This window comes from Oncorhynchus kisutch, linkage group LG29, assembly GCF_002021735.2.
Source record: "Oncorhynchus kisutch isolate 150728-3 linkage group LG29, Okis_V2, whole genome shotgun sequence".
NCBI classification, from domain to species: Eukaryota; Metazoa; Chordata; class Actinopteri; order Salmoniformes; family Salmonidae; genus Oncorhynchus; species Oncorhynchus kisutch.
The window spans coordinates 9,069,536-9,079,720 of NC_034202.2; the positions used below are offsets into that span (position 1 = coordinate 9,069,536).

The window sequence follows — 10,185 nt, forward strand, 5'->3', positions numbered from 1 at the left end:
GGACGGGTGAGTGTCGGGGCTCAGGTGACGCCACGGACAGGTGAGTATCGGGGCTCAGGTGACGCCACAGACGGGTGAGTGTCGGGACTCAGGTGACGCCACAGACAGGTGAGTGTCGGGACTCAGGTGACGCCACAGACGGGTGAGTGTCGGGACTCAGGTGACGCCACAGACGGGTGAGTGTCGGGGCTCAGGTGACGCCACAGGCGGGTGAGTGTCGGGGCTCAGGTGACGCCACAGACGGGTGAGTGTCGGGGCTCAGGTGACGCCACAGACGGGTGAGTGTCGGGGCTCAGGTGACGCCACAGACGGGTGAGTGTCGGGGCTCAGGTGACGCCACAGACGATTGAGTGTATGTGTTATCATGATGAGCCACTTTGGGGTGGACAACCACCGGTCTCATCAATGAGAGAAGGTTTGAAAGAGACAAGATGGCAGCATACATTGTTGGACAACCTTATGGGGCAAAACACATGTAATTTAATAACCACGCATTTGATCAATTCAAACAAACCGCCTGCAACTAGACATTGAAGTTTAGAAGACATTGGTTGTCTTCCAAGTCAGGAATTGAGGAAGTATTGACAAGTTCAGGTTGGTAAAAAATGCTCTGTAGTATGTCAAACAGTAACATTACTTATCTAATAACACCCATCAGCCAGCTGACTGACTAGGCAATATTGTGTGTAGCTAATTACAGACCTACCTGTGGCAGAGAGTAGTGTTTGTAGAACTGTCCACTGAACTAAAGAAATGTACAATAACATGGTTTTACAGTGGGGTTGGCTACATAAAATGGAAAACTGATAATAGGCCTAGCTATCACATAACGAGATGACTGGTCCCCAAAGCAGACCCACAGGGAAAGTAATGGTGGAATTGTAGATGGGAACACCGCCCACTGAAATACTGAAGGGGAACGTTACATAAACAAGGACAGCACAATAACATGGTGAACCAGTGTGCGTTTGCAGGGCTGGCTTACATCAACTCGAAAACTGTCAAAAGAGAGGATGTATAACAAATGAATCTGGTCCTACTTTGGACAATCCAGATCAGACGCCAACGCATGGTGCAACGAGGATTGCACATCAGGATTTGGGAGAAAAGAACCAAAGCAACTGCACAAACACATTCGTGCACTCGCTTTACTTCCAGTCACAGAGCAGGCGTGCAGCAAGCACGAAACAAAAGTGCATGTGTGATCACTTGTTATTATAAATTCTCAACCTCAACAACAGATGGCGGTACGAGTCTATCGAGTCATTTTCCCCCAAGGAAGAAGAAGAAGAAGAACTTGGCTTCCGGCTAAACAGTAAACACATGTGGCAGCGATAGTTTTGCACTTTAGGTGAGTTTATAACAGATAAATATATTCTGATCACATTATTTAACTGAATTTATCAGTTTCTGAATTTCTGCGAATATATTTCGCTCCAGATTTAGTTCACAACTCCGCTGAAAAAGACTCTTAGAGTAATGCTAGCAACTCTTCACGTTATCTAGCTAGCAAGTTTATTTGTAGCCTCTATCCTAACCGTTGTTTTTATAGCTGAGCAGTTAATGTGTATATAGTTAGTATGAAGTTAGTTTTTTAAAAATATTTATATACCACTTTGTATTTTGAGATGAAAGACCGCTGCTTTTGCTAGATCAGTCTAGGGGAACATTCACCATACTCCAGAATCCCTAATGGTTTTTTCCATCTCTCTCTCATCCGTCTCCCTCATCTCTCTTTATATGTGTACCCCAGGTGTTCCAGCAATGACGCGATGGGCCAGAGCCAACAACGTCCACAAACACAAACCTGCTGAGGCAACACCCTGGAGCCAGCTTAGAACCAGAGGGGGAGGAGTAGGGAGGGGTCGTCCAGGCCCTTTTGGAGGTTCAGGAGGTGCTAGCTCTAGCCATGGTCCTGAGGGTTGGGGAAGAGGTAGGGGAGGAGGGGGAGACCCTCTGAGGCGAACGCAGCTCGGCGATGCTGGGATTAAGAAGCCCTGTCGGAAGAAGAAAGACTACGACAATGAGGATGTGAACGGCTTCATGGAATACCTTCAGAGTGGCGGGGCTGGGACGTCCAGGGGAGGTGGAGGGGCAGGGATGGGGGGACTCAGGGAAGAGGTAGAGACAGCCCTGAAGAAAGACAGGAGGAGAGAGGACAGGAGGATTAAGAGACAGGATGACAAGAAGAGCAGCATGGTGAGTAAGATGGGCAGAGATCAAGCGTAGAGTGACTAAGTTTCCAATGTTGCTACTAATAGTGACACTCAACCTTGTGATGTTGTCTTACTCTCTTACCTCTTTCTTACCTCTCTCTCCCTGTCTCCCTCTCTCCAGGTGTGTTTTAACTGTAGGAAGCCTGGCCACGGGTTGGCTGACTGTCCGGAGGCGGACCGAGACGAGGAGATGGGAAGGGAAATCTGCTACCGCTGTGGATCCACAGAACATGAGATGCAACGCTGCCGTGCTAAAATAGATCCTGCTCTAGGTGTGTGTGTGTGTGTGTGTGTGTGTGTGTGTGTGTGTGTGTGTGTGTGTGTGTGTGTGTGTGTGTGTGTGTGTGTGTGTGTGTTGTCCTGATTCCTGGTTCTGTTCTATAATTCAATTTAGATTTGTTCCGTTTGTTATTCTTTCTATGCTGAACAAAAATATAAACGCAACATAGAACAACTTCAATGATTTTACTGAGTATCAGTTCATATAAGGAAACCAGTCAATTGAAATGAAGTAATCTAATCTATGGATTTCACATGACTCGGCAGGGGTGAGGCCATGGGTGGGCCTTGGAGGGCATATGCCCACCCACTGGGGAGCCAGGCCCACCCACTGGGGAGCCAGGCCCAGCCACTGGGGAGCCAGGCCCAGCCACTGGGGAGCCAGGCCCAGCCACTGGGGAGCCAGGCCCAGCCACTGGGGAGTCAGGCCCAGCAATCAGAATGAGTTTTTCCTCACAGAAGGGCTTTACTACAGACAGAAATACTCCTCTGTTTCATCGGGTGGCTGGTCTCAGACGATCACGCCTTTTACTGAGGAGTGGCTTCTGTCTGGCCATTCTACCATAAAGGCCTGATTGGTGGAGTGCTGCAGAAATTGTTGTCCTTCTGGAAGGTTCTCCCATCTCCACAGAGGAACTCTGGAGCTCATTTGGTTCTTTGTTGGGTTCTTTGTCTCATTGGGTTCTCTCCCTGAATAAAGCCCTTCTCCCCTGATTGCTCAGTTTGGCCGGGCAGCCAGCTCTAGGAACACTCTTGGTGGTTCCAAACTTCTTCCATTTAAGAATGATGGACACCACTGTGTTCTTGGGGACCTTCAATGCTGCAGACATTTTTTTGTTACCCTTCCCCAGATCTGTGCCTTGACACACTCCTGTCTTGGAGGTCTACGGACAATTCCTTCGACCTCATGGCTAGGTTTTTTGCTCTGACATGCAGTATCAACTGTGGGACCTGACATAGACAGTCGTGTGCCTTTCCAAATCATGTCTAATAAATTGAATTTACCACAGCTGGACTCCAATCAAGTTGTAGAAACATCAAGGATGATCAATGGATTTGATTGAATGTTTGTTTCTCTCTCTCTCTCTCTTAGGGGAATACCCGTATGCCAAGTGTTTCATCTGTAGTAAGACTGGCCACCTGTCCAGGTCCTGCCCAGATAACCCCAAAGGACTGTACGCTGCAGGTACAACACATGCACTCTCACAGTACTAAACTGGGCTGATAAATCAAACCGTGAATCCATAACATTGTCTCCTCCCTTTCTGTCCATCTGCAGGAGGTTGTTGCCGTGTGTGTGGTTCAGTAGAGCACTTCCAGAAGGATTGTCCTGAGCACCAGGCCGCGTGTGAGTAACCAGGCTCCCGTCTCTCTCTACCCTGCGTCAGGATTGTCTGTTCGACAGACCCATTTTCCCCTGCCCGCGTCACGGGAATGTTGCGCTCGCACGACAGATTCAGAATAAAGCTTTACCCGGCATGCAACTTCAAATGCAGCTCATGCAAGTTGACAAATAAGTCATCGAGGCGGTTATCGTTTGCAGCGTCGCTAATGTCATCAGAGGATTTGACTAACTAACGTTAGCAAGCCGGCGAGGTAAAATATCACAGATTGAGCTCGATAAAGCCAGAAGGATTATGAACGTATCATTAGCTGTAGCCATCTGTTTTGCCTGTTCCCGTTGTCATCATTCACTCACTGTTAAGTTCGCCACGGTCCTGACTTTAGCGTTAGCGATCCTGCTACGGCGCTTTTTGGCCGGGCATCACTCGAACGTGACGCCTGTTTGTAAACCAAAAATGGGTCTCATATACGCTACATTTCTCTCTAAACATTCCCTTTGTCATTTCCATTGAATATATCTATCTGAACGTGGTTTGTGTTCTGTTTCATCTCTCTGAACGCTCTGTACAGTTAGTCCTCTTTATACGCTCCCGAGATGTTGTGTGACTGACGTGTGTTTGTGCAATTCTCCCCGTAGCTAACCAAGTGACCTTGGGCTGGCTGTCCAATAACATGAGTGCCGACCACGAGGAAGTGCATGTGCCTGTGAAGAAAGCCCCGCCCAAACGGGCCAAGGTAGTGGTCTTCTGACCTGCCAATCCACGTAGAGGACTCGCCAGATTGGACAGGACTGACATCGACACATCCCAAGACTGAAATCCACGAAGGGCGTTCGTTCTGTCACCGTTCTCACTCTCTCTCTCTGAGCTTTGACAAACAACCTCCATAGTCAGGGAAAAAGGAGAGCTGCTCTTGACTGCCATATTGGAAAGCGCCCTCTATGGTCTCACACCCTGGACTCTTGTGTATAGGACTGGAAGTGATTTGTATGGATGGGACGAGACTGGAGCCTGTAGTGTATGCTAGCTAGCGGGTCGCTCCTGTATCTAAAGATGTGTTTTTATATCACGGTAGCCATCTATCCCGTGTGTCTCATGTTTGGTGGTGTTCTCTCATCCATCCCCAGGTGTCTGAGAAACAAAAAAGGTTAAAAATATAGGTTTTTATTTGCATTTCACATCATTTGTTTTGTCATCGAGTATCATTATTACTGCACGTTCATTCACATCAACATCTGAAATATTTCTTGCAAAATTCAATAAATTAGACTGATATTACATACATGACCTACATTTGATGTGACCAAGACATTTTGGGTAAATTGGACACCTGTATTAGCCTCCGCTCGACTAGAGACGTGTTTTGTCTCGTTAGAATCATGAGTCTCCATATAGTATCAATTCAACCATCAGACTCCGGTTTAGTGTGTGTGGTGTCTCTCCAGGAAGGTGGTACGTGTGCTAGCCGTCTCCTCCATAGACTTAGACCAGCCTGCCAGGTTACATGCGGCAACACGCCTGACGTCACCTGGTTGTGGTAACACACCTGGAACACATGGTTTTAACACATTGTCTCTGAATTGTGAGGGCTAACGATTGTCAAGGACAACAACCACCCGAGCCACTGCCTGTTCACCCCGCTATCATCCAGAAGGCGAGGTCAGGGGGGGAGATGTTTCCACGGTTACAGACCTCAGGCCTAGCACATGGGGGTCCCTGTAGAAGACAAAACACACACATATGGCTAACAGGAATCAGAACGATCCCATAACCTCTCAAGAAGACGCACACATTCTTCTGAAGCGGTGGTGCCAAACGTATTCCACGCAGGACCGAATCTCTGCGGGTCTTTTTGTGTTTCCTTTCAGTTACGACCTAGAAAGCCAGAGGTGAGGGGAGTTCCTTACTAATTAGTGACCTTAATTCATCACGTACAAGGGTGGAGCGAAAACCCGCAGACACTTTGCACCTCTGTGGAATGAGTTTGACGCGTGTTCTAAAGGAAACCGTTACTTGTCGTTGCAGGACTGTCTCTTTGACAACGGGAACACAAAGTCTCGGGCATTTAATGTGGTACACCGTCTCCTCCTCATCGGCCCCCTCTACCTCCTCACAGCTACAGGGAGAAGGGGGTGTGATAAGTTAAAGGTCAAGTTAGTTTAATGAACACGAAGCTCTGTGCCGCTCATACTTTCAGCAAAATGTGGCTGGTGGCACCTTAACCGGGGAGGACGGGCTCAGTAATGGAATGGTAACGAGTTTACAGGTGACTTACAGATAGTGTCCCCCAAAGAGGTCGCAGTGTGAGGTCAGCCAATAGGGTGAAGGCATGTAGGGCAGAGGTCATGACCATCTGAACTTGGGACACAAAGCAGCAGCTCCCCATGGACAAACACACCGATCTGGGAACATACAACATGTTAAGGAAACTAAAAGGACAAAGAATCCCCTTTAGAAAATTGCCATATAGTGTCTCCATTCATGCATTAGTGTGTGTTTCTCACCTTGTCACTGATGCTGCTGGCTTCCCCAGTCTTGTTTCCCCGGTCAGTACAGTCAGAGCTGCTACATTGTCAAAACCCAGATACACCTGCAGGGGACGATAGGAGACAGACAGTAGTGATACGCGGGTTGACTCTTAACCTGCAGTGGATGGGTTTCGGGTCATGAAATATTGTTTGGATGAAGGGCGGGCGGGTCGAGTAAAGAGCAAACAAATAATAATACCATCCGTAGTTCTTCTGTAATTCATATCTTCAAGGCTACATTGAGTTCTTTCATTCTTTTTTTTATCTGGCATTTGGCGCATAAGTCTTAAGCTTTAGGGGCCGACTTTGCTGCGTGCCAAATCGGCCTACACACCAATCGCCAAATGCTTTCGGGAACTTGGCCGGAGAACGTTAACATGATTTCACTGAGGCAAAAAGGACAAGGTCAGAGTTCAATTTGGTAAGAGAAGAGCTGCAAAATAAAGATAAACGACGGCCAGAAAAGCAACGTTTCAGAAAGATGTGGTCAAACTGGTAAAAGAGGATGATGACTGTGGTGCTATACAAATTCGTAAAGTTAGGAGACGCGGACCACAACACCGGCACGTCATAAAAAGGAAACGGTACAGCGCATTTTCTACATTTGCTGGTTAGGCTCGGGTGCTGGCCTCAGACGTTCACTTTATCACAAGTCGGTGGTTGCAGATGGGTTATTAGCAATTGCGAGTGGCTACGGGTGAACAAATAGCTGACCCGTGCATCACTAACAGACAGACAGCAGGGAAATAACGAGGCTGAACTAAAAGCGTGTCTCAGCTTTAGTCAACTTGTTATCTGGCAAGGCAGTGATGTGGTTGAAGGCAAAAACAGTCAGGTACAAGGCTAGCTTAGCTAGAATGATGGGTGCTGGTAGTGTCATGTTCATTACATGGTTGTAGTACCTGGTTCCTTTTATCCCAGGGGACAGAGATAGGAGCCTCCTCCTTACAGGACAGGGTGTGCTTTCTAGCCATCAATAATTCTCTTCCTTACGATGGCAGACGGGTATCTCCTGTCCCCGTCCTTGTTGGTGTATGTGACTTGAGGGACAGGCAGGTACGTCTCCAGGTGTGTTAGCCAGCTGGTAGATGAGGGAGGCGCTGTTGATGTGACGCGCTTTGTTCGCAGTCCACTCCTCACAGTTACAGGCCTCCACTCAGGACACCTACCTCAATACTACACACACGGGCACACACACACATTTTAAATACTGTGCCAATTCCATTTCCACAGGATCCCATTATCTGAACGGGATTTCATATGACGAGACATGTTACCTGTTGTTAAATGTGTTGTTGACCACAGCCTTAAAGACCAGTCTGTCTCCTACAGAGGAGGGCCCTCTGAAGCGGAACATGTCTACAGACCTCCGAAGGGGCGGTCACACAAACGACTGGAGAGAGAGAGAGAGTGTAAGGTGTGCGTGTGTACCTACACTCTTAGAAAAAAAGGGTTCTTCGGCTGTCCCCACAGGACAGGGGTAGGCAACCCTGGTCCTGGAGTGACGCAGTGTTTTTGGATTTAACCAACCTGGGAGACTGGGTGTGTTGAATTTAGGCAATCACTCAACTGATCAATTAGCACGATCTGGTGTGGTGCCTAGTTGGAACAAAAATCCTGCAGCACTCCAGGAACAAGGTTGCCTTCCCCTGCCATAGAAGAAGCCTTTTATGGGTTCTACATGGAACCAAAAAGGGCTATCCTATGGGGACAGCCATAGAACCCTGTTAGATAGAGGGTACCTGGCTGCCACTGTGGCTGCGTTCTCCATCCAAGCCATGATTTGTCGTCCGGAGGTGTTGCCGTGGTGATTAGCGTGTGGAGGCAGGACCAGCTCGACGCTCTCCACATGCGTGAACGCTGAGGACACGGCAGACTGTGGGTTTCTCCTGCTACACCCACCTGGAGAGGAACAGGTACAGACATGGGTTATTAAAAAGAGAGGCAATTACACATCTAGTACATCTAATCACCAACTCAGCCATAGCCCTCAGACAGATATGTAGATAGCCTCATCATGTGCATCTGACAAAGAGCATTACACGCCAGAGAGCTGTACCAAACATACTCTCTCCATCTCTCCTCTATCTCAGCTACAAAAGGTATTTATTTGTTTAGAATTGCCCCTTGAACATGAGTGTCAATATGACAAAGTTTCATTCAGGGCAAGATAAATCAAGTAAATCTACAGATTAGGACACTTCAAATCAAAATCAAATCAAATGTATTTGTTACATACACATGGTTAGCAGATGTTAAAGCGAGTGTAGCGAAATGCTTGTGCTTCTAGTTCCGACAATGCAGTAATAACCAACAAGTAATCTAACTAACAATTCCAAAACTACTGTCTTATACAAACAAGTGTAGGGGGATAAAGAATATGTACATAAAGATATATGAATGAGTGATGGTACAGAGCAGCATAGGCAAGATACAGTAGATGGTATCAAGTACAGTATATACATATGAGATGAGTATGTAAACAAAGTGGCATAGTTAAAGTGGCTAGTGATACATGTATTACATAAAGATGCAGTAGATGATATAGAGTACAGTATATACGTATACATATGAGATGAATAATGTAGGGTATGTAAACCTATCAGGTAGCATTGTTTAAAGTGGCTAGTGATATATTTGACATCATTTCCCATCAATTCCCATTATTAAAGTGGCTGGAGTTGAGTCGGTGTGTTGGCAGCAGCCACTCAATGTTAGTGGTGGCTGTTTAACAGTCTGATGGCCTTGAGATAGAAGCTGTTCTTCAGTCTCTCGGACCCAGCTTTGATGCACCTGTACTGACCTCGCCTTCTGGATGATAGCGGGGTGAACAGGCAGTGTCTCGGGTGGTTGTTGTCCTTGATGATCTTTATGGCCTTCCTGTAACATCGGGTGGTGTAGGTGTCCTGGAGGGCAGGTAGTTTGCCCCCGGTGATGCGTTGTGCAGACCTCACTACCCTCTGGAGAGCCTTACGGTTGTGGGCGGAGCAGTTGCCGTACCAGGCGGTGATACAGCCTGACAGGATGCTCTCGATTGTGCATCTGTAGAAGTTTGTGAGTGCTTTTGGTGACAAGCCGAATTTCTTCAGCCTCCTGTACATTTGATTAGTCCATGTGTAACTCTGTGTTGCTGTTTGTATCTCACTGCTTTGCTTTATCTTGGCCAGGTCGCAGTTGTAAATGAGAACTTGTTCTCAACTGGCCTACCTGGTTAAATAAATAAAATAAGAACAGCCCTTAGCCGTGGTATATTTGCCATATACCACACTCCCTCATTGCTTAACTAGAGACTGGCTCCAAGATGGCCAATCTTTGTTTTTAACTTATCTACTCACGTCCGCATGCGCCATTTCTTACTGGGCTTACTCCGGATGCACACTAGCGCTCAGTGCGCACTGCGAATATGCTCCGGGAACTCTGTCAGAGCACGTGGACAGCTTAACAAGCCAACCGGTACTTCCCCTATCTAGCTGGGGTCATGACCTCAGTGCGTGAATATAATAATTGTATATCTTCGGGTGTGAGTGATGAAAAAAAACACAAAACGGCCTCTGTGACAATAATTTGAAAAATTCAATGGATGTTTTGTGGACAAAGGTGATGACTAAAGTGTCTCATTCGGAGTTTTCAATTTTGACTTGTCTATGGGGGGGACCATTAAAAAGAATTGTCTTTGTAAGCCATAAATCAGTTAAACTGCAGTACCGAAGCTGTAGGTGCAGTCAAAAGCTTCCAGACTGGAACCCTGGCCCGATGAAGCCGAAAGAACAGCCACCGAGAGTCAGGGTCATGGAGAAGATGGCGGGTAGGCCTACGCCC

The 10,185-nt window shown here is 47.3% G+C and overlaps 2 protein-coding genes across 6 annotated transcripts; one reads left to right on the forward strand and one right to left on the reverse strand.

Moving 5' to 3' along the window:
• The first annotated feature begins 1,221 nt into the window (after positions 1–1,221).
• On the forward strand, positions 1,222–5,120 carry zcchc9 (zinc finger, CCHC domain containing 9). Its single transcript, XM_020465810.2, has 6 exons — positions 1,222–1,351; positions 1,754–2,199; positions 2,338–2,488; positions 3,589–3,681; positions 3,775–3,843; positions 4,477–5,120. Exons 2-6 carry the CDS (start codon positions 1,765–1,767, stop codon positions 4,587–4,589), a joined length of 861 nt encoding a protein of 286 aa, XP_020321399.1. The 5' UTR covers positions 1,222–1,351; positions 1,754–1,764; the 3' UTR covers positions 4,590–5,120.
• Positions 4,987–9,800, reverse strand: acot12 (acyl-CoA thioesterase 12). Of its 5 annotated transcripts, none has more exons than XR_004206145.1 (7): positions 9,170–9,800; positions 8,109–8,268; positions 7,644–7,759; positions 7,269–7,542; positions 6,114–6,428; positions 5,852–5,954; positions 4,987–5,554 (listed from the first exon to the last, which is right to left on the reverse strand). XR_004206145.1 is itself a non-coding variant. In XM_020465811.2 (7 exons), exons 4-7 carry the CDS (start codon positions 7,338–7,340, stop codon positions 5,471–5,473), a joined length of 369 nt encoding a protein of 122 aa, XP_020321400.1. In that variant the 5' UTR covers positions 7,341–7,542; positions 7,644–7,759; positions 8,109–8,268; positions 9,170–9,792; the 3' UTR covers positions 4,987–5,470. The 5 variants fall into 5 exon arrangements, 3 of the variants coding, with proteins under 3 accessions (XP_020321400.1, XP_020321402.1, XP_031664973.1); XR_002252663.2 differs by having other exon boundaries at positions 5,852–6,240; positions 6,343–6,428; positions 9,170–9,221; XM_020465811.2 differs by lacking the exon at positions 5,852–5,954 and having other exon boundaries at positions 6,114–6,240; positions 6,343–6,428; positions 9,170–9,792.
• Positions 9,801–10,185: the final 385 nt, after the last annotated feature.

Bases quoted from the DNA above. Each gene is read 5' to 3' on its own strand.
- zcchc9 (XM_020465810.2), top strand. From the start codon at position 1,765: ATGACGCGATGGGCCAGAGCCAACAACGTCCACAAACACAAACCTGCT. The intron at 2,489-3,588 runs GTGTGTGTGTGT...TCTCTCTCTTAG, and splicing joins TAAAATAGATCCTGCTCTAG to GGGAATACCCGTATGCCAAG. The intron at 3,844-4,476 runs GTGAGTAACCAG...TTCTCCCCGTAG, and splicing joins TCCTGAGCACCAGGCCGCGT to CTAACCAAGTGACCTTGGGC.
- acot12 (XM_020465811.2), bottom strand. From the start codon at position 7,340: ATGGCTAGAAAGCACACCCTGTCCTGTAAGGAGGAGGCTCCTATCTCT. The intron at 6,429-7,268 runs GTACTACAACCA...CGTCCCCTGCAG, and splicing joins CCTGGGATAAAAGGAACCAG to GTGTATCTGGGTTTTGACAA. The intron at 6,241-6,342 runs GTGAGAAACACA...GTATGTTCCCAG, and splicing joins CCAGCAGCATCAGTGACAAG to ATCGGTGTGTTTGTCCATGG.